Source organism: Cylas formicarius, unplaced genomic scaffold (assembly GCF_029955315.1).
Source record: "Cylas formicarius isolate icCylForm1 unplaced genomic scaffold, icCylForm1.1 PGA_scaffold_1__22_contigs__length_36826433, whole genome shotgun sequence".
Lineage (NCBI taxonomy): Eukaryota > Metazoa > Arthropoda > Insecta > Coleoptera > Brentidae > Cylas > Cylas formicarius.
The window spans coordinates 24,759,193-24,787,174 of record NW_026844264.1 but is presented as its reverse complement, the minus strand read 5'-3'; the positions used below and the strand labels follow the sequence as shown (position 1 = coordinate 24,787,174).

Here is a 27,982-nt window from a genome sequence, read left to right as displayed (position 1 = left end):
CTTTTAAGCAATGATACTAAATTCCGAAGATCTAAATTGTAAATGGTTGTTTAATTTTTGACCGTTTTCTCATATTAATCGAAGGTAATTATTGGTTTATTTAAAATATTTGAATGTGGAGGTGGTAAAACATTTCAAATTAGCCAATAACAGACATGTGAAAAATTACAGAATGTTGAATATTATAAGTCGCAGACCATACTAAAAATCGAAAAAAAATCTTCTATGACGAGTTGCAGATGTCGGTTTAGGACGTCCACATGCCACATACATCCCAAAATATATCAAACACTTAAATGATTGCTCATGTGAGAATCGCGAGGTGGCACTTGTGGCGTTTTACGAAATTGCGTCATTTTGAATTTTGTTACATCTACGTTCATCTATGCTTGTCGCATTATTTTTGTGATTCAAATAGCGTTGCGTTGCAAGTCAGTTTGTTGATTATTGTAAGCTTTATGTTTGAGGGAATGTGTCGTTCCTGCTTATTGTCATGTAGAAACGAAAAGAAGAGTTTGTTGTCTGTGGTCTAATTTGACGTTTCGCACAACTCTGTTGTTCGAAAAATGGCTAGTGTCGGGTTTAGGTGGTTAGATATTTTAGAAAAAGAGTTTGACAAGGCATTCGTCGATTTAGATTTAGCTTTAGGTTAGTGCTGATTGCCCTGTCTGTTGTATACCTCATAAAGATTGAGCGCTTTTTATGATAACAATATATCAACTGTGGGAAATATGTTCACGCTTATAGACTTTATTTTTTTAAAATTACATCATTTCATTTTCTGTTTAAAACAGGAGAGATTGAAAGCGACGAACCGAATGTCGTCTTCAACGTACGTCAAAAACTCTGCACGTTGGGTTCATGTTTTGCTCAGCTCACGCATAAGGCACAGACCATTTTTCAAAACAGTGCTAAAATAGAGGTGAGTTTGTGTTATGGCACTTTGCTCCATAATTTACGATTTATTCGGTACCACTTTAAATACTGCAGTTGGGTAAAAGATATAGCATATTTATATTTTTAATGCGTTAACATTAAGCCATTCACTAAAATGTTAATATTCACTTGTGTAGTAAGTACACTGAAATTTTGTTAATATGTTGATCTTAATGATAGCATAACACGCCTTACTAAAACTCATAAGGCCTCATAATCAAATAGAATGAACAGCTTTCAGTATTTGTGTGGCTACAATATACTCACACATGAAGTAGTCAAGTATATATGCAAGAGAATAGTAACTCATTGATGAAATATATACAAAATGAGTGACATATTCGAGATAAGGCATTAATAACATGCTTAAAAATGGTCAGAGAATTTAAACAAACCATGAGGTTTTTGTACAGTAGGGAATGTTCTAAATTTTACATTCTACTTTGTCACTTCACTTATCCACATGATTTGTTTGTTCCCCAAATTTTTAATGAGAATCAATGCGCATTCCGGTTCCTTTTAGAAAAAAAAATCCGCAAAAAAGTGTTGCCACAAAATGAGATTGTCAAACTAACAAGAATTTTTTGGTGGATCATATAAATCGATTTATTATAATATGATACTTACTAGGACATCATTTTGCTGCTTTTTTGGTACAATGTTTAACTAAAATAGACGGGGATCGGGAAAAAGAACGTTTCTACAATTAATTTATATTGTAAGTATAATTAAACATTTTTGCCCTCAAAGGACTGCGATTCTATCACCGCATCCTGAGCTGATGCCAGTAATAATGATTTTAAAATCTTCTTGATCTCCAATAAAATCTTTTCGGCTTTCTCACTACTGCGGCTATTTTTATCGAGCATAGGAATAATATTTGCGTTTATCTGGTGGATGTTTCTGTTTATTTTTAAATCTTGATTTTTTATAGTTTTGTCAACATTTTTCATATCTTTGGACAAAACTGCCATCCTAAAATAAAAAAACCACACACAAACCTTGCCATCTAAATTTGCTTAAATAATATGTTTGGTATTACCTATTTTCCAACATATCAACGACTTTTTCTAGCATGACGCTTATTTCCGATTCAATTTGGGATTCATCCATTTGCACTTTGTGGCAGCTTTCCAGAAAAAGATCTTGATTTGTCAAAATTTTCTCAATACTCTGATTGAGATCTTTTTCTTGCGTGCCCGAGCAAGGTTGGTCTAAACGCCAAATCCATAAAAACACGTGTCTGTATATGATTTAATACTAACCGAAATTTGCTTTGGTGGACGTTCTCCCTATCTGTACCATCAAATCTCTTACGCCATTTTGTATTTCGATCCGTGTACTGTTTACAACTCTTTGGATATTATTCAATTTGTTTTGCATCAAGTCATTGTTGCGCCAGAGATCTGAACCCATCTCAGCCACCTAAAAAATACCTAAGTCCAATAATACCTCTTATTGAGATAGACACTATTTATTCGTTTGAGAAACCTCATTAGCCTGTTGATCTGGGCGCATGTTTAACATTGTTCAACGGCAGATAAGAGTTCGCATCGGGAATTTTCTCACGAATAAATCATAAAACATTTTGGCCATCATGATTTTCTTTAAACCTTTCCGTAACAGAATAGAAAGAGTAAAAGGAAAGAAGTCAGAAATTTTGGCGCAGTTGCCTTACAAAAACGGACTTGTTTAACAGACGGTCAGCAAACTAAAAGACGTAAACAAAAATGCTAACGAAATTTACACACAAAGATTGCATAGCAGATAAGATTAGTAGTTTTCAACTGCGATCATCCATAACTCTTGGCCTTGTACAGCCCAGAATCCCATATAAAGTTTTTTTTTGTATACAGTTTCTGTTTCACCGATTTTTTCGCAATTATACCTGACTATGCAAGAAGATACCTAGAACTTAAGGAATTTACATTTGGTGGTTATCTATCGGAATATGTGTTTAAAGGGAATTACGAATGGCTTCAGTGAGATTAATACATTTCTAGCAGTACCTGCGATGGAATAAACTCTCTCTCTAATAGTCCGGATTTTTAGAACATTCAGTTTATATGTTTATATTCCTTGTAATATATTGTAACTTCAATTAGAGCCACCCGTTTCCGAGATCACAACAGTAAAATTTGAAACGTACATTGTGGTATGTAGAATTAACATAAATAATTCAATTTGCAGTCATTGTAAAAATAACTTACCTTGCTTGCATATTCGTTAAAATCACCTCGAAGCTCTGTCTTGCTACTCGTTATTAATTCATTAGTTAATAACGCCATATTGAAGGAGTGTTCTGTTTTGTTTTCCAATTGTCGGAGTTTCTCAATAAAAGTTTCTTCGAGGGGGTTTTGTTCGCTCTCGGTTGTCTAAAATAATGGTGTGGAGTGCCATTCTTACTTTTTTAAGTGGAAGTGGCTTACATTTTGTGTTTCACGAGTGCCCGGTTTAAAATCGTCGATCATAGAAATAAATTCTGACAAATCAGATTCAATGTCGGCGGTTCTCTGTACCATATTTTGCTCCAGACTTTGTAATCGGACAGTGGTTGAATCTAGCTTTTCCTGAAATTTGAAAATATTGTTTAATGTCTTTTTTTATTAAGAATAAGTAATGGGAATTAATTTTTCGTTTAAAAACTATCAAAAGAGAATAGTGGACCGCGAATTTATTCAAAAACTCAACCCCACACTTTTCAAGTCTAGTGCTAACCTGTAATTTGTCATAATTTGTGTCGTACTTCCGGTCCATGTGGTTAAGTCGGTGACTCAATCCTTCATACAGGAAATCTATCTTTCTATACGTATTCATCTTGAGGATGTCATCCTTGTAATTTTTGGTACTAACATTCTCCGATATTTGATCCAATTGCATAGTTAATATTGACTCCAGTCTTAACACTTTCGCGTCTATCGCTTCTAGTTTTTGATGGTACCGGTCCAATTTGTCTTCCAAGGTCTGGCCTAGTTGGATGGAGTAAATGTTGTCCAGATTCCGCAGGCGCTCTTCTATCGCGGTTAGAATCGAATAAAAGTTCTATAAAAGTAAACGAAAACCAATATGACAAAAAATATATAAAAATGTATATTTTAATTTTCTCTCTTAACTATTGTTTATGATCTAAGGTTTTTATGAGAAAATACCATCAGCTAATTACTATTTTACATACATGGGTTTAGTTATCGACAAATCAGTAAATTGCCTTACAAACACTACACAAACAAAAACTAACCCAATAAACAACCATTGTGAATTGCTGTTTTTGATTGTTTGTATGGTGCTATTTCTTTGGTCATACTTGCCATTGCAGGTTAAAGGAATAACTGAGCTTAGCGACAATCTTAATCCGACACAGCGAACCAGTCGCCTCTCATTATAATTTAAACGGACTGTATTTTCCACCTGGAGGAGCTTAGGATGATCATAACAGTTTAGAAGTAACATTCTATGATGGGCTTTTGGTACTACGTCCATGGCTGTTTCGCGTCCATCGCCAATGAAATTGATATATCTGTTGATGTCACTTACCTGTTGTTGTAAACTTTCCCGAAAATTATCTACCGTTTCTTGTAAATTGACGCCGCTTATAGCTTCGCAGGGCAAACAATAAACCAAAAACAATAACCAAAATTGCATATTTGGTAGCGTCTATCGTCACGGTCATAAGAAAATTTGTTTGCGGTGTGACTAACGCGCTTTATGATGTTACGGTTTGTGCGGAAAGCTCTTGAGCAAATGCGACAGTCTCAGTCTTTAGGGCTGGGCTTTATCTGGGATGTTGAAATGCAAATGATTAGACCAGTCGACAAAAGCATAAACGACGTTGGAAGTTGTCGGTTACTTCAATTTTAGCGCAGGTTTGAGAACATTCTTTTTTAAAGAAAAAGATATAATTGAAGTACGATGTAGACAGAAACGTGAAATTTTAAACTAATGCAAGACAGCCGAAAAGGGGCTTAGTAGACGCCTAGCGCTACTGACAAATTTAGGACAAAGCCGGACATTAAATGCAAATATGTATGTAAACTAATTAACAATTCAAAAAACATGCCAATAAATTTAAAAGGTGTCTTTATTATCATTTGATTTCGAAATTATATATGTCAAATAAAAATAGTAACAATAAACATCGAACAATATATTTCTCTCGATCATATTTTTGTTCTGAATGAATGAATTTTACACACTAATTTGATCAATTTTCTTTCCAAACAGGTCCACAAACTTATCTCTTTTTTTAATTTAATGGGATCTGGTCATATTTTCGAATTGTTGAACTGTCAGCGGCCATGTTGATTGTTGAACTTTGAAAGGTGTCATTGATTCGTTTGAAATGATAGGTCTTATTAGCAGAAAAGAGATTTAAAATAACCGCATCTGCGCATAATGATTCTCCGTTCTCTCAACATTTTTTTTCATGGTGGCTTCAAAAATTCCTGTATTATCAGCATAGGGAGGCCTATGAAAAGAATACTAGGTGAATAATAGGTTAGGATCATTTGCCGAAGTGCCATGAAATTTCTGATACAAATTTATTAATAGCGCTCTGAAGGGATTGGCCTCCGCCCTTCTGGCTCCTATATTTTTAAACAAAATAGAGTCATAGCGTTTCAAGTTTCGCGATCCTGCACGAATACTTGCAGGATCGTTGCATGCCTGAAACGACTGGCCTAATAATTGCTACTACGATTAAGTGAAGCATCACGTTACAAACAAATTCAATTTCCAGGAGGCTTAAGTCTACTCTTAAAAGTGGGGTTATAGTGTCACAGATAACTAATATTTTAGTGCATAGGTAGTGTTGTGGAATTGACCTGTCAATTTTTTTAATGTCATTTGACCGAAATAATGTTTAAAATACAATGTAATTTATATTTATTATATTGTGCGTTACGTCGCCTTCGCGTCTATCTGAGAACTACATAAATGGAATGGATGGTTTTATTGAGATTCCCCGAATCGCTAAGTATCATATTTAGCCGTACCTTGAAAAGGGTTATAGGTAAAATAGGCATTACAATGGCATAATAATTTATTTTTTCTTCTCGTGTCTGTAAAATACCTAATTACACAGCGATCTCGCATGCGGCAAACGTAACTTTACCACATCAGTTTCGTTTCTCACGGATCCGAGTCACTTCGGACATTTCCGGGATTTTACCGCACAGGTTTGGGAGCAATCGGATGTTTTCGGATATATTTCCCACGCCTTGAATTTTGACGTTTGTCAATTCTGACGGTCGTCAGTAAATTTATTCGTATTGTTTTGCAAAAATGTGGCCAAAAGCTAACGGTCGTGGAGAAAGTATAGTACTTTTATTATGCCATTTACCGCACTTTTTGCATAATATAGGAATAAAATACACATTATTATTATTATATAATGATAAGTAACACTCTACATTTGCAAGTTGTTATTTAAAACATTTAGATCGAAGTTGACTATAGTCAATTAAGAAGTGGTCAATTGGTCGTCAATTGACCAGCCACAACAATATGCATAGGTTCACGTTATAAATTTTGAAGAAATTGTAAATCAAGTAAAAAATGTTTTTTCAACACAAAACTATTATTAAGGGAGAATTGTTCTATATTCCAACACCTTAATTTTTTTTGAATTTTTGTTTTGTACCGCACTTCTTGCATAATATAATAATAAAATACATATTATTATTATTATTATTATTATTATTATTATTATTATTATATATTATAGGTAACACTTGAACTTCTATCAGATCTGGCATATGGATAAACAAACTAGATGGTTATCCATCTAATTTAACAGTAAATACAAATTTTTAAACATTTTTTTATATTGTGTCAAAAATTGGATGGAACTAAATTAAAAATTAGATTTAATCCATTTGCTTACTTATTTATTTCAAAAGTCAATTCCCATTCGTTAAGCATAACCCAAACGATTCCGCAAACACAGATGTGTATAAATAAATGACAAAAAATGAATACAGATAGAAGTTGATGTTAGGTGCGTTAAATGTCTCCCTTAAAGTCCATGATATTAATATTGCCATTTAGTCCTTCGTAGAATTTCTTGATATTTTAAGTTTTTGAGATTAATTAATTATTGGTAGAAACCTGTTTTGTTTTCTTTTAGAAAGAAACACTTTCTTTTATTGAAATAGTAAGTCGGTGCTGAGAGTCCCTCAAAATCGCTCAACTCGCCTGTTCTTGTGCTATGAACCCATGTTCTAAACAAATATTGAAGTAAGATTATTCGGCACAACAAATCGAAGGCCCTTATCGTTTAACAAATACGCCGAGCCGTGAGAGTTCGGTAAACCTTAGCTGTTGCACAGCACCCATTCAAAACTTAGTATGGTTTTGTAGGGGTGAAAATTTCTCCCCGCCTTAGCCTTAGGCAATGTATTTACAAGAAGTTATTTTCATTTTTTTTTATCATTCATTATTCTTGCTTGACCATACGTTTAACGAATTATTTTCAAGTGCCTGTTTCGTCATAATGCTCTCGAGATATTTTTCTCACGGTGAAAATACAATTTATTGGTACCCCAACATCCTTGAAGTGTTTTTATTAAAGCGCAACGGAGGTCTGGGCAATATAAAAATCGACGCCATATGATTTGCAATTTTTTGCTGTGTTATTTGATTCTTATTGGAACTGCAACAAATTTTACGTTAGTTTTTGGTTTGTTTTCCAGGCTGAATTGATTCATTTGCGCGCGGAACTCGTTGAATCAAAAGCGAAAAATCACCTGTTGGAAAACGAGCTCCATAATATTCTGCTTCAACTTCACTCATCACAGCTTTCACACCTACCGGATAGTCTGAGTAATAAGAAAGTAGACAGCCATTTCAAACCTGACGTCAGCGCCATCAAAAAAAGACTTGAAGCGGAACTGCGGCAAAGCCCCTTGAGAATAATTAAAAGGAGCGGTAGGTCGCAGAATTCCTATTTCGTATATTTATCTAAAGGGTGGCGTAATATAGTGTGGTAAAGTGCTACTATACCGGGTGACACAAGAAAGTAGGAACACTAACTTGAAAACGGCTCGAGATAGCGCTTTGAAATTTGGAAGGGTTAATATAGGCGGAATGTCCAATTTTTTCACAATATGTAGTCAATGGTTAGACTTCCGGTTTGAGCGGAAACGACAGTAACTTTTTTTTGTTTTTTTAAATTTTTATTTAACTTTGAAAATTGAGTCTAGGAGGCTGTGCCCATCATAAATACTATTTGACCGAGTTACCCGTTCATGTGAAAAATTGTAAATTAAACTTTTCTTTTCTTTTATATAATGGCAAATAGCATTTAATGCAATGAAGTATTAATTTTTTAGGATAACTTAGTTTTTTCAAATAGTACCCTAGTGGGAATAAAAACTTTTTATTACCGGTACTTTTTTTGCAGGAATAAAAAATCCAGATAAGCAAATACATTTTTATAAAATCAAAATATTACTTAGGTGGCTTCGCTTCTATACATTATTGTCAAGTTGGTAAGATTAAAAATGCAGAAGAAACTCTCGATAAACTCATGCAATGGAAAGAAAAAAACAGATTAGTATTTAAAAAAAAATAAAATTCAAGGGAGAGTTTCTTCTGAGATTCAACGATTAGAGTTTTTTGTTGAAAGTGTTTTATTATGGTAAAAACTTGATTTACTTCTGGAATGGGGGTTACAGTCCAAAACCAACGTATACGTACGTCATAAGCTACAAGCAATTTTTACCGGAAACTCAGAAGAACAAGAGAATAGATTTTTTTTAATCTGTCACTTTTTGGGATAATTGAACACAATATTTTGAAAATCCACAATATCGGCAGAATCGATTTGAAAGTGGTGTATCAACATCATATTCATTTAATTTGGAACTGGAGTTTTGCATTTATTTGAATTTAATAAGTGCAATAGATATTTACTTAATAACCAATTTCTTTTAAGATAAAACTTTCATAGAATGCTTTCAAAATATCCTTCTTGCTTTATACGACACTCCCTGGCTCTAGAAATTACATTCACTGTAACTGTTCCTCACATTTTTGGAGTTATACTATCAATTCTTGTAGGTCGAACACTGGATTTACATAAACACGGTTTTTCACATCAATTAAAATGCTGAATAGAAGCAAAGCCACCTAAGTAATATTTTGTTTTTATAAAAGTGTATTTACTTATCTTGTTTTTTCCTTTCTGCGAGCTTATTTTTTAACGGATTTTGAAAATTTTGGTTTCAAAATGTTGCAAAAAAAGGACCGGTTTTAAAAAGTTTCTGTTCCCACTAGGGTACCATTTGAAAAAATTTGGTTATCTTAAAAAATTAATACTTCATTACATTAAATGCTATTTGCCATTATATAAGTAAAGAAAAGTTTTATTTACAATTTTTCACATGAACGGGTAACTCGGTCAAACAGTATTTATGATGGGCACAGCCTCCTAGACTCAATTTTCAAAATTAAATAAAAATTTTAAAAAACAAATAAAAGTCGTTTCCGCTCAAACCGGAAGTGCCATTGACTACATATTGTCAAAAAATTGGACATTCAGCCTATCTTAACCGTTCTAAATTTCAAATCGCTATCTCAAGCCGTTTAAAAGTTATAGTGTTCGAACTTTCTTGTGTCACCCGTTATATCCCTTATATCACTATTTTTAAATAATGTAATGTTGTAATACATGTTGTATAAATTCAAAAGATGAACGTTTTAAAAATATTATACAGGAATTACTATAGTATCATTACCATGCTCTTTACTAAACTCTTAGCAATTAATTTGATTATTTGAAGGTCCATTTTTAATTTTAAAACGCAGCAGATTGAATGAGATAGGAGTTTATAGGAAACTTGCTGCTCATCAAAATTCAAAAACAATTGTGTCACATTAAAAAGTATATATTTTTGTATTGTCACGCGTTTCTGAAACATCCTATATAATTGAGAATATTTTAAAAATATTTGTTTTTAATTTTCCTTCATGATGTAGATCACACATATCAAAATTTACATTTTTTCTACTCTCCACTCTGAAATACTCAAATATGCATTCATTAATCCATACTGCGTAAGCAAGCAATTTTACGACGTCATCGAGGTCGTCATCCATCGTCTCGAGCCAACGGCATAATGTTAGGCACAGAAATTCTCGCAACTTTTTTACTGATCTCAAGATGCTATTCGTTATCTCTGGCAAAATCAGATTTTGAGTAAAACAGTTTTAAAATTAAATATTTAATTAGCGTTGATTTCAATCCAAGGGTCTCCGTTTTTTACATTAAAAAAAATTTCAGTTTTTTTATGTTTGTTATATTGGAATTGTTCAAAATTGTTAGTATGGGGATTCCTAATATCATTCAGGACTAAACTTGCACTTGATTAAGAAGAAGAAGATTGCATCTATTAGTTAATTGTTAATTACATATCAATAGAATAATATTCTGAAAATTTTGCTAACCGTCTAATAACGTTTTATTGAACGATTAACTTGAATAAGATCTGAAACCAAAATAAGGCAACTACTATCTTTCAAAAACCAGTTTGGAGATGGTGCTCCCAGACAGCCTTGTTTTCAGTAAGCTCCGATCCGAAAGAAAAGGACGAATTCAAATTTAGTTCAAACTCACTCGAACCCGTGCAGTGGAAAACGGAAAACGCCCAATTGCTATCGGAAAATGCCGCATTGAGAAACGACGTTCTCGCATTGACCTCCGAAGTGTACGGCGCGAAGTTGGCAGCGAAATACTTGGACAAAGAGTTGGCTGGCAGAATTCAACAACTACAACTTTTGGGTAATTTTTTTTTCCAACCGCGACACGGAAAATGTAATTTAGGTAAAGGAACCCAAGATTTTGTTGTTGTTTGTTGTCTTAGGCCGCGAAATGAGGGGCGACGTACGAGACAAGCTCTGGCGGCAATTGGAATCTGAGATCCTTCTTCAGAGACACAAAACCGTTGTCAGAGCATGCAGAAGAAGCAGCACCTTGAATGGGCAGGATAGATTTTCGAAGCCAATGTTGGACAATACCAACGGGGGGTTGAATAATTTTGGAGATATTCGGGTGGTGGTAGTTAAGAGGAAACCTGAGCAGGGTCTTGGAATAAGTATTACAGTAAGTTTCAATAAGCGTGATTACATAAGGATGATGTATACTAAATTGAAAACTATGCACTTAAGGACTGACTGTAAATTTGAGCAGTGTGGCTAATAGTATTTGTAATGGTAAATTTAATAGAATGGGGAAAGTTGAAAAAACTTCCATCTTTTAAACTAAATAACTTCATTTAGGGCGGAAGAGAGCATGGAGTTCCAATACTCATATCGGAACTGGAACCCAACGGTCCAGCAGCCATCAGCGAACAGTTGTACATAGGCGACGCCATCTTGTCCGTCAATGATATAGACCTGCGCAACGTTTGCCATAAGGAAGCGGTCGGTATACTGCAGCAGCAAACGGGCGACTGCGTATTCCACGTGCAGTACATCGCCGCCGACGACAGCGACAACTCTCTGGAAGAAGACGGTTTCAACTTCAGGTGGGTCCAGTTTCTGTGAAGTCAGTCACATGCATTAAGGAAGGTATATTTTGCAAAAAAAAGTCCTCATTTCAGTTGTGAAATGTTAAATGGATGAACGGTGTAAGTGTGGCTCCGTTAATATTTAATAGTTTTTGTGGTGTATGGTTTGTGGAAAATGGCGCAAGAAAAATATTTTATGTATTTATCATATTTAAAGTATAATGCGAAAAGCTGGTGTTTAATAGAAAGTGAAGCATTATTAAATGCAAAACATGTACTTTTTATTGACTCTACTGCATTCATACCCATCCACTGCATCCATTATTGGGCATAGGTATTCTCCATCTCCTTCCACATAATTCTGTTTTGTGCCTTCTGCTTCTAGTTTCCCGCCGTTTTTCTCAGGTCGTCTTCCCATCTGGTTGGGGGTCTACCACGATTTCTTTTACTTTCTCTGGGTCTTCATTCTATCAATGTTTTGGTCCACCTATTGTCGCTCAAGCGCGCTATATGACCCCCCATCTCCATTTGCCCTGAATAATTTTTTGTATGACATTTGTTATTTTACTTCTTTGTCTCAATAGCCTGTTTGGTACCATCTCTCTTCTTGTAGTTGCTCTCAACTTATGTGCGAAGTTTTTAGTCAACATAAGCGTTTCCATTTCCATTTTTCAATCAAAGTGTTCACAGCTTGTAAGTTATCATTTGTTCGCCATTCATACTAGAAGAAATTAAGGTCCAAATAAATATTGTAGAAGGCCACATAAAACTACTTCATCAGGTATATTATTAGTTCAGGTATATTGCTGGAGTGTTGAGAGAGAGAGTAGGTAGGTAGATTTAAAGAAAGAAATGTTTACATCAAAAGCTGTTATTAGAATAATTGTTATATAATGTTTCTTGAGTGACTTCCATCGACAGAGAAATTTGTGTTGTATTTAAAAAATATTATTATTTAAAATCAGATTAAAACCATTTATTGAAACTGAAAGAACTAGAGATGAAACCTATGGTATAACAGATTTGAAGAACAACTAATAACTTCAACTTTATTAATTTGATCCATTCATCCACTATTTTTTTATGATCCTCTTCTTTGAAATTGGTAAACTAGTCTCACAATAAGAGTTATTATTTATATATTAGGTACAAAATTCATGATTATTAATATTTTTTCTTTTCTTTTTGCAGTTCTTTTGTTCTTTTTTTTTAGTTCTACCAAAGTTTTAAGAAAATGTTTTTAAGGCTAGAATTTGGCATAGTAGTTTATAGTTTAGCTATTAACATCCTGGGGAAGTATTTAAGTACATTTAGTCTTTTTTCCACCTGCGAGGTTACTCTTGTAGAATGAAAACTATATTGCCTTCGTGGACTTCCTTTGCAACATTGTATTTGTATTATATATATGAATATATATTTTTGTTCTTCTTTTATCGCAATTAATACTATATAAATAAATAAAAAGAATACAATGCAAACACGACAGTCATGTGAAAGTTGACTAAAGTAGGATCACATAGATGTTCTATATCTAGATTCAATTAATCGGGATTACCCGAAATTGTTTCTGAAAACATACAGAGCGAAACCTATTTGTAATTTTGCCTTTTTGTGGTAAAGTTACTTTGTTTTCAGTTTGGACGAATAATGAACTGAATGGAATGTGTGTAAACTTTGATAGACCAGAGTGATTGTGTCCTTTTATGCTAATGTTTTGCTGATTGCAATATTTTTTATAAATCTTGCCGTTTAGATTTTTCAATGACGAAGTGTCTTCTGCAAACCATGCAAATGAAATCAAGGGATCTCAAGCAAACACCCCCACCGCTCCCCGAACGCCCGATTCCCAACCTGTCAGCAGGTGAGATCTTAATCCCCAGCTAAGCTTTACCCGACATTAGTATTATAAGCACGAAACTTGTATGTGATATTGGTTATTCCACTTATTGTGTTTCTTTTTTGGCGCATTTGAATTTTAGTTTACATTTTTTTGTTTTTATTTTTAAGAAAATAAATCTCTATACCTTTGACTTCTGTTTTCTTTTAGTTACATCGCTGCAGAATTTTGATAAAAAATTGATGTTACGAAATTGCTTTTATTTCCGGCATAATTTGATACAATTTGGGTTGATTTTAATGAATTGAATAGAATATCAATTTTGAGATTTATTCATCGAAACTAGCGGCCCACAGTTTTTGTCTTTGGCATTTTTTTTTATAAAACGCATGTTCTTAAGCATGAGTAGTATAAGTAGCAGAATCATTGTGCAATAGATTGTAAGTATGTAATGTTAAGTATCCACCTACACAATAATATAATTATTGGTTATTATATCTTACGCGACAGAATTTAAAAAATTGTCCCGAATTGCCGTCTTGGATATCTTTGTTGCTGAAAGCACCTTCAAACTTGGTCGCTATCATTTTATGAAAAAATTCTTGGGTTGGAAATTTGGTTTGAACTCACTAATTGACTGATTAATGTCATTTGTGTCGAGTATTTATTGAACCTACTTTAAAAAAAACTTTATATTTCGTGTTCAGCTCGGTCTAAAATGCGTATTTAGTCTTATTTTTCCCTTTGGAGTGGCGAGTTTGCAGCTTTTGAAAAAACACAATCTATCTGTGCGACATCCCTATCTGCACAATAAACAAACACAAGTAAAATTTTAGGTTATCTCAAACTACCCCTGAGCACACAAACCTCAACGCTGCGACAAACAATGGCACCGTACAACCGATTAAAAAGATCGATGAAATAAGCACAAACAACACGAACAACAACCAGCTCGACAATATAACGAAATTCTCTGACGATTTGACAACCGTGGATACCATGGACCTCATTCTATTAGATAATTCGACAAACAACATAATCAATTTAGGCGAGTTTAAAAAAGTAGACGTACTGCCAGACATCGAGAGCAATTTCAATTGTTCCGTGAACTCTTTGAACTCAAACATGTCTTCCCCTATGCAAACCAGCACGGATGTATATTTGGATTCAGAAGTTTTGTCGACCGATGTCACGTCGAATGACAGTCAATCACCAAAAGTGATTCAGACGGACGCGGTGAAAACCGCGGCTTCGTTCAGCTACGACAACTGCATCAAAAATAGTGTTTCCATTCAGTCTCTGTCAAATCCCAAAAGCGACCAGAGCTTGCTGAACTCAGACGACAGTAGCAGCGGGTCGCCCGTACACAAACTGAACAAGCACTATAAAAAGCAGAAGAAAGTGAAAAAAAAATATTTTGGGGTTAAAACATTGCAGAGCATTTTCAATCGTCAGGGCTATTCCGATATTTCTACTACTGCGAGCGAGATCGGTGATGAACAATCGCTCCACTGTGAAGAGAATACAACAGAGGCCTCTAATAACAAACCGACTTACACCGATACGAGTCCTCAGTTTGAGGAAAATGTGCACTCGATACTCTCGGACATTTTTCTGAAGAGCAACATCGAGCCCGCGTCGCTCACTAAATTCTCGAGGCAAATTCAGAGTTCAAAAAAGTATTTTTCGATGCACGGTCATAATTTGAGGGTGAGCAAGGCCATAAGGCTGTGCCCGAACGAGAATTTACCCGAAAACGACGACGCCGACCAGAGGAAAGACAAGTTGTTAGCTAGGTATGTTTACAATGCGAATTCGGTAAATGTTGATGGCGTCGGAGATCCCGATTTTGGAACTCCGGTTTAATTTTTATATGCGCAAGGGTCTGTGTAAGGTGAACGCAATACTTTGAATGTAACTTCTGTTCAAGCAATCTCTTCAATTAAATGCTAATTACCATTTTATAAAAATCGGTTCATTTCTTCGGTTTATTTTTATTTTTGCTTATTACCTCGTAATTTTTTCATACATATTGATCGAAGTATCGAACATTTCTTTGCAACTTAACAAACGTAAAAAAATGTAGAGAAAGCCATTAAATTTTCGGAAAAAGAACAAATTATTATTCTTGGTCGTTTAAATAGTTCAAAATATCATTGATTCTACCGTAAACATATTTTGTTATTGTTACACTTTTATTTGTATATTTCTTTTTTTTTCCTTTAAATAAAAAAATACTTTCACCATTTTTTTTTTAAATCAATAATTACACAAGTCTGCTGACTATGACATAATCTGTTCGAACGCAAGTTCTTTGAAGTTGTTTCAATGTTCTACTTTATGGAATTACTTAAGTACCCATCTATCTATCTATTATTTGTAAAATTGGAAAGCTATTGCGTTCACTACAAATTGCCCAATATGAAACTTGGTTTTCAAATTAATTGATTACAGTGCTTTAAATTTTTGATTCTCATATTATAGCTCTCTATTTACATTTGAAAGTTACAGGCACAAACAAATATAAAAACATTTCGCAGTATTCGGTCTAGGACACAAAACAAAACTAGTCAAGAAACTAATTGTGATGTAGTGTTTTCTAATCCGTAGTTAAAGTCCACGCAGAAGCGATCTGCTTGGAGTTATTCTATTTATTAATTCTAATATAAGAGTACTGATTTTCTCATTGAACCGAAAATGGGATAAACACCTTTGGCTTGTATAGGAAAGTATGGGAATTTTTCTTGAGTTTAGTTTCTTTAGGATCTTTTTGGTTACTTCTGATAGTTCCTATCTGGGAACAAGGCGAACCCTTTACAGATGTAGAGTTAGAATCAAACTTAACTGAAGATGTTATCCCATTTTAAGAAAGTGCTTTAGCTTACATATTTAAGAGGTAATTAATTGATAGTATAGATAGTCCGCTCGTGAGAGGGTGTAGGCATTCAATAGTAAATAAGGTATGTGAGGCGTTTCAATCTTTTTAGGCACTAATTTTCTAATATACAGTTAAAACACAGGACGATACCAAGCATCCTACCGTGGTTAACTCAAAAAGTCCCTCCAAGCTTGACCAAATAAAGCAAGGGACAAGTCTTTTGTACAAATTAATTATTCCCGCCAACTGAATAAATCAGTTAATACCCAATTTTATTTTATATTTTCGATTTAGTGACTGACGCATGCGTTCTGTTCGGTTAGTTTGGACACTTTAAGAATACTACAAGAACCAAGGCCTCCGTAAACATATCTAACTGCCTAGGCGCACTGCTGATTCAAATTTTTATTACTTATATTTTAGTAAACCTTTTTTTTGTGTTTTATTTGGATATATAATTAAATTTTCTAATATGAGGGTATTACAGGATAACAAGATACATCCTTGTGAATGATCCTTAATCGCAACACTTTGTTACAAGGGCTATTGAGCTTCTGAGTCCTTCATCATATATTACTTTCGTTAAAGTACATATATGTTAGGGTTATAATCCAAGTACATTGGACCAAAATTTTGTTGTGCTCAGTCAATAAATCTTGCATTAAAACGTCTACCGAAAGAAGCAGGGTATCGTCAAAAAACCTCTCCAAATTATTTTTTTTAAGTGAAGCACGTATTCTGGTACATTTTTTGAATAATTTTCACCTTAATTAGTCATTCGCCCGTTTTTTTTTACTTTTTACTAAACCAATTATACACTAATATTTACTCAGAAAGTAGTCTAAAACAAAGCGACAAATTGGTATCGGTGATATCGGATCATAGCATGTTCGTACAAAAGAGGAAGGCTACGAACAATATTTATCTGTTTATTCATTTAAAAATAAATCACACATTTTGGGTTTTATTTCTTGGGTGCATTTACTTCACGTAACATTAAAGCAAAAATACCTGCATATGTCTCAGAAAATATATGTAATTAAATCATCAAACAATTTTTCATTTATTGAAAAAATCCGTTTTAATGAAGTGACTCAATTTTCGATATTATCCCAATTTACCAGAATTGCTATATTGGTACATTACTAGCACACGTATTGACTTTTGTTGCCTTATGCCGACCATTAACACAGATGATCACTTAGGGTTCATCCATGCCGTCCATATGTTATTTTTTTTTCGTTGTTAGTGTTATTTCAGATCAACCTACAGTATGATAAATCATCATATATGTCTCTTTGATGCTGTTAGGGCGCTAAACGCCATTTTTTTAGATTTACAAGAATATTTATTAACTTACATTATATAATTTTTGTTTTTTTTTTTTGTGAAGAACCCAAAAATTTATAAAGTATCAAGACTTATCAAGTGAAACGCGTAATCACTGATACTGAACTTGTCACTATAACTAAATTTTACTTTCTTGAAAGCGTTACTCACCAAATATTTTAGTGTTAAGATTTCGGTGTATAAAAATTCTGCGAAGAATTTATGTTGTCATTTCGCCTACAACTGTTTTTACTTCGCTCTAGGTAACACATGAAGAATTTTGTTATTAGAAAGGAGGGATGAAATATATTTGTTCACGATATAGCTTAGCTTGAGCCCAATGGCGAAGAACCTATCAATCGTGTACAATTATTTCTTCTTAAAATATATCTTTCCAGTTCAAAATGATGATTATAACAGAATTAGAAGAAATCCAACCAAACCAGCTGCATACAGATTTAGTAGTATCGGTCGTCACAGAGAAGTATTTTTTTAAAATAAATTTTATTTTTTTATCGTTGCTCAAGCTGTAAGCAAAAAGTATTAGAAAGAACCCCATACCTATTTATCTAAATTGTTATGCTTGGATTTAGCTTCTGTTGTATCAGTTTTGTATTTTATATGTGTTGTGCTTAGAAGCGTTTTAATATTTTCTGCAATTGATATAATTGACACCCAGTATTCCTAGTGGTAAATATGGACTAATATGTTGCTGCGCTTTTTTTCGTATTTTGTAACTGAATGTAATCTTTAAAACTATTGTTAATGACATATCTATAATAAAAATTGATTTAAAAATAAGTATTCGTTTTTTCTGCAGAAGCTTAAGTTGTACTCCTACCTTGGAATAAAGCAGTATATATATCCTGGACAATTAAATAAAATACAAGTAAAGAGCCTCTATGTCCATACCTGTTAGGAGTGCCCCTGCGTTTCGATTAGATGATCAGTCGCTAAACTAATTACAATTTGATTAATTTCAAAACACAGTGGCTCACTATATTATGCCTGGGAAAAGATGGATCACTAGTCATCAGTGATCCTGGGCCAGCGCCCAAATACTCTTAAAGTGAAATGAATACTGAAAGTAATTGCTTAATGTTTGCTTTTTAATTTATACAGTTCAATCAAAACTGATCTATTTAATTTCAAAAAGTGTTGACGCTAGATATCTTGTCCTGCCTATGTTTGATACCAAAATTAAGGGGAAAAAATGAAACAAAGCATTAGTTTGGGCACTATTTTAATAGTAGATAAGTAAACGTTTTATGTACAATAACTATGTGTCTCATTTGTTTAAATAATATTTAAGATCATACAAAATGTTACAATTAAATCTGTACACTAGAGACATATATGTTTGATGCAATATGTGACAGGACGAGTTCAACTTTGCACTTATTACAAATTTCCAAGCTTTCCTTAGGAAAGCTTAATTAATATTTTATTAATTTTAAAAAAGAAATGCCCATGTTAAAATTCCATCAAGCAAAAACTTATACAAAAAATACTTTATATACAAAAGGCAAGATGAAACACAACTGCTTATTCTTTTCTCTAACATTCTTAATTGCTCTAATCTTATCACGCGATCGCTTATCGGGTGAGAAACCAAGTGAGAGGAAGAACTCTGTTTCTCTCATTGCATAAAATATTCATTACTGTCTCAGGACTCCACATTAATAATGAATATTTTTCCTTGAGCCGAAAGCCACTGTTTTAAACCCCATAGCTGCATTGGAAAAGTTGGCAGTGTTGTTTAAAATCATATAAACCACGCTCATTCCCTGGCAAGGTGCATCTGCGCGACTGCTAGCTGCGCTTGTATGTGGTTAAACATTAAACTTTCTGGAACCACCGGTTTTGGAAGGGGTATGGTGATCGGCGGTGGCTCGTCGGGATTTTCCTGTTTGTGGATTGGTTGCAATCTCCTGATATTACTTACTACGTTTAATCCTGTCCAAAAATTCATTGTTAATCTTAGAAATTCTATCAGAAATAGGTGAATATGTAGGTGTGATATAATTTAAATATAAATGTATTAAGGGGTCAAAAAAACGATACCTTTTCGATAAATATAATAAAAATAAACAACTTTTTTTTCTGAATTTTGTTATTGACTGAAAAATAATTATCGTGAAATGTTTTCAATTATTCTTATAGGAAATTTAATGCTCTACAAAAAGGCCTCTTGTGTTTTTTTTAAATTTTAAATGAACCCGTTGAGAAACATTCAATTGTGATCCTCACTTGTGATTAAACTAAAGTTATAAAAGAAAATATGTTTAGAAATTTGATTAGGAAGAAATATACTCCCAAACAAATGGTAAAAAATAATTTAAAAACTGCCCCTCAAAAAAAATCATTAATCGTCCACTCAGCTGACCTTTTAACAAAAAATTGCTTTAAAAACTAAGGATTAAAGTTGGTAAAACCATGATTCTAGTTCGAAAACTAATGGTTGGAAAGGCCAAAACATGTCAAAAATCAAATAGAAGGTCAGTGTTAAAAATCCCAGGAATTCTATCTTTATAAGCAATTTTATAACACATATTTTAGCCAAATGTGAGTATAGATGAAAATATTACAAGGCTTGCCAGATCTTCTTTGGATGACCTAGTGACCTAGCTATACTTCAACAGCATTAAGCTAAGCACAATGATCAGCTAAATAAACAGCAGATTACACTATTCCACTGCATTCAAGTATCTTAGTCAAGTTAACTTCGTCGTTTGTTGGAGTTGCTCTGAGTAGTTAACATGTTCATTTGTACTTTACATATACCTTTCACAACTATAAGTTACTAGGGGAACTAACTTGTCGCTGATTGCGCGATTCTCTTACCGTGAACGGTACGCTTGTGTTGGGTGAGTAGATAGCCCATTAGAAAGCTTTCCGTGCACAACTCGCACTGGAATCGTTCGCCAGTGTGACGGCGTACGTGCGCTTTCAGATCGTTGCCTTGAGCGAAAGCAGCGTCGCAATAAGTGCACTGATAAGGTTTCTCGCCGGTGTGCGTTCGCATATGTACCGTTAAGTTGTAAGCCCTGAAAAACATTACTTGTTTGATACTGCCCGTTCTGCGACTCCGGAAAAAGTACCTTCCGAATCCCCTACCGCATACGGTACACAAATGGGTCTTCTCTCCGGTGTGGTATCGTTCGTGAACTGTCAGATCGGTGGTCCTTGGAAAACCTGTTTCGCGATTAACAAGTACGAAATTAATTACTTCCCGCATAAGGTTTATATTTGATAATGGAAAAAGCTCTGGAGTTTTAAACTAAAGTTGCGCATTTTTACATTTTATGCGCAATGAACCATGAAAAACTTCAAAAACCTGCTTTTCAAGGCAAATTAATATGATTATAAAATCTAACTAGACAATTTGCTGGGCTCCACATAGCTACTAGATAAGTTGATAATGCCTATGCTGATGACACAGGTATACTCTTCAAACGATATACCGTTTTTACAACCATTTATAGTTTTCATTTCGGAATGAGTTTAAGACCCCTCCTGTTGTAAAACGCAAGGGTCCATTCTTTTCAGCACGTGTACCGCAAGCCAGGGCCTTCTTTAAGATATTAGCCGACAAGAACTGTGCCTTGCGGACTGTTGTATTTTAAGAGTAGGGCAATTTTATTAAACTGTTACATTAATTCACATTAGTGCGCTTTTTATAAATCTTTCTAAAGCAGTCGCTACTTGAGGTAGCTCTATTTCAAGTTAAATTTGCCTATATTAAAAACATTAGAAAGCTTATTACTGAAACTGGAGTATGCTGTTAGTTTTATAAAACAGTATTTTCTTAGCCGTCCAATCTTTGGAAGTATTACCATTATTATAATTACCAACTTACTGGTATTCAATTGTTTTTCAGGACTCGGTCTGCCATTTTTATTAAGGTACCATATACATTTTACTGCAATTTATTTCTTACCAAATACTAACATTATTCAATTTTGTTAGTCACTTGCGATGTCCAGCAACGAAGAAGTTGATATTGTGGTCGATGACACATTAATCATTGATGATGAACATTGCCGGTTGCTGCCAAAATTATAATTTCAAATGTATTTTTCTACTCCCTTCTGTAAAATACCTAATCCGAGCCACTTCGGACATTTTCGGGATTTTACCGCACGGATTTGTGAGCAATCGGATGTTTTCGGAGATATTTCCCACGCTTTGAATTTTGACGTTTGTCAATTCTGACAGTCATGTCAGTGAATGTATTCGTGTTGTTTTGCGAAAATGTATCCAAAAACTAACGGTCGTAGAAAAAGTATAGTATGCAACACGTTCGGTAAACTTTTTAACTCACTCGTATATATAATATACTATTCTGTGTTTGAAATCGACATCTAGGAAAAGTGGAGCCATAAAATTAACATCCGAGATGACTAAAGCACCGTATGCCACAGTACGTGATAATAATCGAGGAATCTCACCGATGAAACTATACCCAAACCGTCAGCTTTCGCCATTTGTATGCACAGTTCTAGAACGTCATTGTGGAATTGCGAATTTATTTATGGAGGATTACAAAAAGAAACCCAAGCGAGGTAGGCCTGCGGTTAGACCTTCATAAAAATTTAGCAAAGTTAACTACCGGATTATGTCGTAAAAACGGTATATCGTTAGAAGAGTCTACTTTCGTAGATCGATATTCAACCTGCGCCTACGCGCGTCATTTCAAGGTTACTCCAGATTTTTTCTAACCAAAACAATAGGCGATTTCTGGAGAAGTTTACTTATCTTTTTTTTACCCTCAAGTAAGATTCAGTAAGAAAAAAACCATTTACTTATTGTAACCTACTCTGATGGCTTACTTAGTACAGGTTTGTTTTGAATTTCAAGCAGCTTGTTTGCATCTTTATTTTATTTTTTATAGATATTTTACACTAAACTACAATAATAATACTTCACAAAATTTTGGGTATCTGTGGTGTGATCATTCATTTGTTGGACATCGTAACTTAACTTACTTTAAGTAACTGAAGCATGTTCATGTCAAATGTTTCGGTTGAAAAACCATAACTTTGTAATAATTCCTTAAATTTTAATGCAAGTAGTTCAAATGTACCGCATTTAATATTTTTATAACTTAAATTCAAATAACATGAGATAAACATTTTTGGGAAAACCCTTTAATTATTTTACCGATCAGCATCTCTTACCTTTCCCACAGAATTTACACTTAAACGGTTTCTCGCCCCTGTGCCGTCGCATGTGAATCACCAAGTAATCGTTCCTGATGAACCTTTGCCCACATTCTGAGCACAAAAACTTTTTGGAATGTTCGTTGTGGAATTTCATGTGCTCGGTGAGGTGCGACTTCGACAAGAAAGTCTTCTCGCACGTTTTGCACTGATATTTTTTCTCACCGTTGTGTGCTTTCATATGCACGTCGCGATACTTTTCCGTGGTGAAACCTTTATGGCACACATCGCAGATAAATTTCTTCTGGCCCATTACCTGATAATAAAAAACTAGATGAGTAAATGGAACCACAAAGTTCAAGTTTCATACCCCACGTGAATAAGTGCAAATCAAAACGCCTACATGAGTTGAAAAAACATATACTTCAGCGGTTACCTTTTATCAACTAACCTTAACATTAGCTGAGACTTAATTTGATAGAAAGAGTGTAAAAAAGGTGGTTACGATTGATATATGGTATCAGGCGACGTGATTGCATAGTATATAAACTCGATGAGGCAACTCTACAACTAAACGATAGTCTTGCCCAAAGTTATTAACATAGAAGCATTGTAATGAGTTCTTCTAATTCACTAATTTGACAATTAGCGCATTTCCAAAAGACAAATAACAAGTTACAAACAAATTAATTATGGTACCATAGTGCGTTTATTCTACGACGCCGTCGGGGGGTTGAGGTTCTCTAAAAATTATGTCGTGAAATATTTCTCTACTCTTTGAGACCAACATCTGCCAATATGACTGTGGAATCAAATGAGAAAATACTATACGATGCAATAAGCTCACCCCAACTTTGTCGCCGATGCCGTGCTTCGATGCCTTGTGCTTCGCGAGGTGGTCAGCTCTGGTAAAAGGCCTCTGGCATACATCGCAGCTATATTGCTGCTGCCGTTCGTGCAGTTTCTGATGCTGCGTTAGGTGATCCCGTCGGTTAAAACTTTTCTTGCATATATCACACTCATAAGGCTTCGATTCCGAGTGGGACGTTAGGTGGCGCTTCAGGTGATTTGGCCTGCTGAAATCTTTGAGGCACACATGACACTTATAAATCTGAAACGAAACGTGAAACCATAGAGTCGGGGTTACTTTGCCCACAATTAAACAGGCTTACTTTAATACCCTGATGCTTAATTCTAGCATGTTTGTCCAAAAGGCTCATGCGATCAAACATTTCACCGCACGCAGGACATGGGAAATCCCCGATTTCTTCCTCTTCTTCTTTTTTACGCGCCTTCAGAGCCGGTCGACCCCGCCGTCCCGGCACTTTGATCTTCGGTGGATATTTGCGAGGTCGACCCCTCCTCCTGCCGGTTTTTGGCGAAGCCAGCTTCTTCAGAGGCAAATATTCAGAGTCCGAACTCTCCGCTGAACTGTCAATGCCTAAAAATCGTCAAAATGTCCTAATCTATTTTTTTGCAGTCTTCCCTTATTTACCTTCTGCGTCCACGTCTAAATCGTGACCGATCGCTTTGCGTGCTAACGTGTTGTCCTCCTCATTACACTCCGACTTATCCTCGTATTTTAGGAGTAAATGATCGGACACGATTTTTTCGTCACCCTCAGGTTTATCATCATCGTCTTCGTCTTCTTTGATGTCACCGCTCAAGTCGTTGTCCGCTGCAGATGGCGAGAAAAACGGTTGGCAAATTTAAAAGCAAAAGTAGTGTGATTAACTAAATTTTTCAGTGTTCTCAAAATCAAGATCACGTAAAATAAGAGATAAGAAATGTGAAGTATCTAAATGTAATATAATGTAAAATGTAATTTATTCTAGAAATTAGAAAGTGGGGAAGTAACTGTATTTATATTAAATTACTTCAATATTGTAAAATGCAAAAAGAAATTCGTGCAACACTCTATGTTAAGTATCATTGTGAATTAAATATTTTTTGCCATACTTTTTCTACTTATAGTATTGTACAGATTGCTATTTCAGACAATATATTATAAGTATTGCTAAATAAATACAAAATTGAAAAATAATTAAAAACCTTTGAAACAAAAATTAATTAAAAGAGTACTAATTAAAACTTTATGAAAGTTTAAATGGGGTAACGTAGTTCAAATATACGTAAAATAGATTAGCTTTGAAATAAAATATAAAAAATTCTATATCCTATATTCTATTTCCGAGGGCAAACAGATTTAAATAATTCAAACCTAATTAAACAATAAAAACTCATCTCGCTCACCTGCTGAACCTTGACTGCTGCTGTCGTCACCAATGGAATGGCCACCATCGACGTCGTCGATAATCTCATCGCCAAAATCTTTAATTTTTGTCTCTTCAATATTTTCGGTTACTTCAATTTGAGGCTCGAAACAATCCTCAATATCCGAATGATCGGAGAAATCGGCGTTTTCGTCAAAATCTACTTGGAAATAGTGTTCATCAATATTGTCCAGGTTCTCGATAGTTGGCAGCGCAAATTGGGTGTTGCCGTGAACTTGCTTATGCACTTCTAGGCTGTCTTCTCGGTTAAACGCTTTGTTGCAAATGTTACATATGTGAACATTCTCTCCTAGACAAAATTTGTACCCTAATAATTTTAAAAATGGAAAAAGCAACTTATAGCACTATATATCTTGAGAAATAATAATTCAAGTTCATAATTGTAGAAGAAAATGAATAAATAACAGCTTGAAACAATATTATTGAAGTCGATATAGGGTGTTCAAGTAAATGTGGAAAATCTGGACATATGTTCAGATCTCCAAAAAAGCAAAATTTTTGTATCTCTCTATTCAATTTTTCATTGCCGAAGAACATTGGTTTTCTAATAACTAAACATAGTATTTAAAACCTAAGCAGATAAGTTGAAGAATTGCAATGTTTAAAATCCCATGGATGAAATTAACAAAACTCAAATTATTTTTGAAATAATATACGACATATTTTTTGACATGTATCTTTAATTAGTATGTTCCTTTTCTGGAAAAAAATTACATCAAAATTTCTTGGCCCTTTCTAGCCCTTAAAAAGAGTAATGAAATAAAAAGGTATAGTGAAAACTTTAAACGCGGATATCTTTGCATTTTTAATTTGCCATTAAAAGGTAATATCTCAGACGCGCTTCCGTTAACGAGAGAGAGAGGGGGAACCAACATTGAGAGGAAGAGACCAGACTGGACGAATTAGTCCTGAACTAGTGTGAGCAGAAAAAGCCACTCTCACGAAGGACGCGAATTAAGGGTAACAAGTATTTTTAATGACATATTTCATGAATAATGTACTTAAAGTAAATGTAATATTGCTCAAGTATGTAAATACTGCAAAAATAAACCTATTCCCTTTGTTATAACTAAATTGTTGGTCACAATATGAATCATGTTAGTGAAAATTGTCTTTTTTCAAATTTTCAAAATACTTTCTATAAATTCATAGATATTTAATGTGAGAATCTTTTAAGGTAAGGTATTTAAAAAATATCGAACCTTTTTGCATATGTCTTTAACAATCTAACCATAGGTTAAAAATATCTATGGGCACCTTCAAGAGGAGTTTTTCATCTAAAAAAAAGTTATATCAGAAAATATAAAATCATTTATATATTATTTTGTATAGAAATATACAAGAAATAAGAATACCTTATTTTCGGTTTAAGGCTCATGCTATGGTCTATCCAGAATTTGTTTATTCTAGAGGGGGTTAAAACTATAAAGATGTAAAACTTGTTAGTATGGAATTATTTTTTATCCTCATAGTGAAAACGCAAAAGTAATTCATTGTAGGGAGAAAATATGTTGAATTTTTTTTCTAAAATAATATAAAAGAAAGATCTGCAAAATATACTATCATCTATGATTCTTACCTTTACATCTAGGCACATGATTATGTAAATGTTCAATTCTATTGAAGCCCCTGTTACAAGTTTTACAATTGAATGGCTTCTCACGTAAATGTGTCACCAAATGCCTCTTCAGATGTTCCATCCTAGTCAATGTCTTGTTGCAAATTTTGCACACATGCACTTTCCGTTTTCCATGAGAGGCTTCGTGACGTTGTAGGTGATTGAGCCGGGTGTATTCCTTATCGCACTGCTTGCACTTAAAAGTATTCCCTGCATGAACTCGTTTGTGACATCGTAAGCCCTCAATAGTAGTGAAAATTTTGGCGCACTCGCGGCAAGTCAACAGCATTTGATTGTTGTCAAGGAACTGGATATAGTCTGTATCAGTAGATGAAGCTTTTGCTTGTTGGCAAGTTTCTGCTGTTTCTGTGTCATTGTTGAGGTTACTACTGTCTGAGTTTTCTTTTATAGTGCCTTGTTGGGTTTCCGTATTCAATAAGTTGTTTAACGTGTTTAAAGATTCTAAAATACCAGGGAATAATAAAAAACTACATTGTGGGAATAGAAATGTCCACTATTAATTTAATTAACATGGAAACAAAAGAAAACTTACCCATGAATTCCGAGTTTTGGAGTTCCTGTTTTATGGCATTCACTTTTAGGGTTTTAGAGTATTCCCTTAAACTTGTGTCGACGCTTTCACATTGTTTTTTAAATATAAAAGCGCTCCTGAGACTTTGTACACACATCTCACACATCAATGAGGGTAGACCATCATCATAGGCCACCTTAAAAAAGGAAGCGTGGGGATAAAGTAATTTGTAGGTACTTAAAAATTCTGCAAATTGTGGAAATTAAACTTAGGCACAAGTACTATGCTAACATTGCATTATGACGACCTTGTCTTTTTTACATTGTTTTTATTAATTTTAGTCATTTTTATTTTCCTTATTTATAAGGTTTATTTTTTTAATAAAATTCGGTTATTTTTAATAAGCAAACTACTTATTATTACTATATATTATATATACTTATCATGATTATATAAAAATTGCTAAATCATTATTATATGGATCAGAAAAACAAATATTTTATTAAATATTTCCCATAATTATCATTACAAAATTGAAAAACGACAATGGCTATTTTCTTATTTTTTGTTCATATTCCCTGATTATTTCATGTCAAAACTTGACGACACGCCAATGTGACCAGTTCTTTCACAAGACTTTATTTACCTGAACAGCGGCACAGGCCATTAGCATCTCGTCAATACGGGGATTCTGATTGGGATGTTCAACACCTTGGAAAACGGATCTCATCTGCGGCGAAACGCATTTGCACGTCCTACAAATTAAGGACAGATCTACTCGGTCTACGTCCATTTTCCCGGGCGTTTAGTGCATCACTTTCGCCGGAAAATCTCGACTTTTCGTGTTATTTTTCTACTGTAACAAAACCCAAGCCAACACATTCGACAGCA

The 27,982-nt window shown here is 34.2% G+C and overlaps 3 protein-coding genes across 5 annotated transcripts; 1 reads left to right on the top strand and 2 right to left on the bottom strand.

Annotated features, from left to right (window-relative positions):
- The first annotated feature begins 541 nt into the window (after positions 1-541).
- Positions 542-18,246, top strand: LOC132696767 (Golgi-associated PDZ and coiled-coil motif-containing protein-like). The gene is made up of 8 exons (XM_060661776.1): positions 542-648; positions 795-922; positions 7,626-7,860; positions 10,499-10,714; positions 10,797-11,035; positions 11,212-11,459; positions 13,195-13,302; positions 14,115-18,246. The coding sequence occupies exons 1-8, from the start codon at positions 567-569 to the stop codon at positions 15,142-15,144; spliced, it is 2,286 nt and encodes a 761-aa protein (XP_060517759.1). The 5' UTR covers positions 542-566; the 3' UTR covers positions 15,145-18,246.
- LOC132696205 (uncharacterized) lies at positions 1,665-5,192 on the bottom strand. Its single transcript, XM_060660915.1, has 7 exons — positions 4,471-5,192; positions 3,655-3,978; positions 3,366-3,506; positions 3,147-3,311; positions 2,202-2,361; positions 1,979-2,150; positions 1,665-1,911 (listed from the first exon to the last, which is right to left on the bottom strand). Exons 1-7 carry the CDS (start codon positions 4,576-4,578, stop codon positions 1,665-1,667), a joined length of 1,317 nt encoding a protein of 438 aa, XP_060516898.1. The 5' UTR covers positions 4,579-5,192.
- Positions 18,247-18,722: 476 nt separating the features above from the next.
- LOC132696928 (zinc finger protein 260-like) lies at positions 18,723-27,978 on the bottom strand. 3 transcript variants are annotated; one of them, XM_060662072.1, is made up of 11 exons: positions 27,738-27,978; positions 27,113-27,287; positions 26,521-27,021; positions 24,901-25,248; positions 24,143-24,325; positions 23,820-24,088; positions 23,495-23,758; positions 22,666-22,963; positions 20,587-20,680; positions 20,330-20,532; positions 18,723-19,441 (listed from the first exon to the last, which is right to left on the bottom strand). In XM_060662072.1, exons 1-11 carry the CDS (start codon positions 27,882-27,884, stop codon positions 19,266-19,268), a joined length of 2,658 nt encoding a protein of 885 aa, XP_060518055.1. In that variant the 5' UTR covers positions 27,885-27,978; the 3' UTR covers positions 18,723-19,265. The 3 variants fall into 3 exon arrangements, with proteins under 3 accessions (XP_060518055.1, XP_060518056.1, XP_060518058.1); XM_060662073.1 differs by having other exon boundaries at positions 24,901-25,230; XM_060662075.1 differs by lacking the exons at positions 26,521-27,021; positions 27,113-27,287; positions 27,738-27,978 and adding exons at positions 26,144-26,218; positions 26,297-26,329 and having other exon boundaries at positions 24,901-25,230.
- Positions 27,979-27,982: the final 4 nt, after the last annotated feature.

What these genes read in the sequence shown, in the direction of transcription:
- LOC132696767 (XM_060661776.1), top strand. Translation starts at nt 567, where the DNA reads ATGGCTAGTGTCGGGTTTAGGTGGTTAGATATTTTAGAAAAAGAGTTT. An exon ending in CGATTTAGATTTAGCTTTAG is followed by an intron (nt 649 to 794) that starts GTTAGTGCTGAT and finishes TGTTTAAAACAG; the next exon opens with GAGAGATTGAAAGCGACGAA. An exon ending in TCAACAACTACAACTTTTGG is followed by an intron (nt 10,715 to 10,796) that starts GTAATTTTTTTT and finishes TTGTTGTCTTAG; the next exon opens with GCCGCGAAATGAGGGGCGAC.
- LOC132696205 (XM_060660915.1), bottom strand. Translation starts at nt 4,578, where the DNA reads ATGCAATTTTGGTTATTGTTTTTGGTTTATTGTTTGCCCTGCGAAGCT. An exon ending in TTAACGAATATGCAAGCAAG is followed by an intron (nt 2,362 to 3,146) that starts GTAAGTTATTTT and finishes GGTATTTTTTAG; the next exon opens with GTGGCTGAGATGGGTTCAGA. An exon ending in GTTGATATGTTGGAAAATAG is followed by an intron (nt 1,912 to 1,978) that starts GTAATACCAAAC and finishes TTTTTATTTTAG; the next exon opens with GATGGCAGTTTTGTCCAAAG.
- LOC132696928 (XM_060662072.1), bottom strand. Translation starts at nt 27,884, where the DNA reads ATGGACGTAGACCGAGTAGATCTGTCCTTAATTTGTAGGACGTGCAAA. An exon ending in TCATGTGCCTAGATGTAAAG is followed by an intron (nt 25,249 to 26,520) that starts GTAAGAATCATA and finishes TAAAATTATTAG; the next exon opens with GGTACAAATTTTGTCTAGGA. An exon ending in TGCGGTAGGGGATTCGGAAG is followed by an intron (nt 20,533 to 20,586) that starts GTACTTTTTCCG and finishes AATGTTTTTCAG; the next exon opens with GGCTTACAACTTAACGGTAC.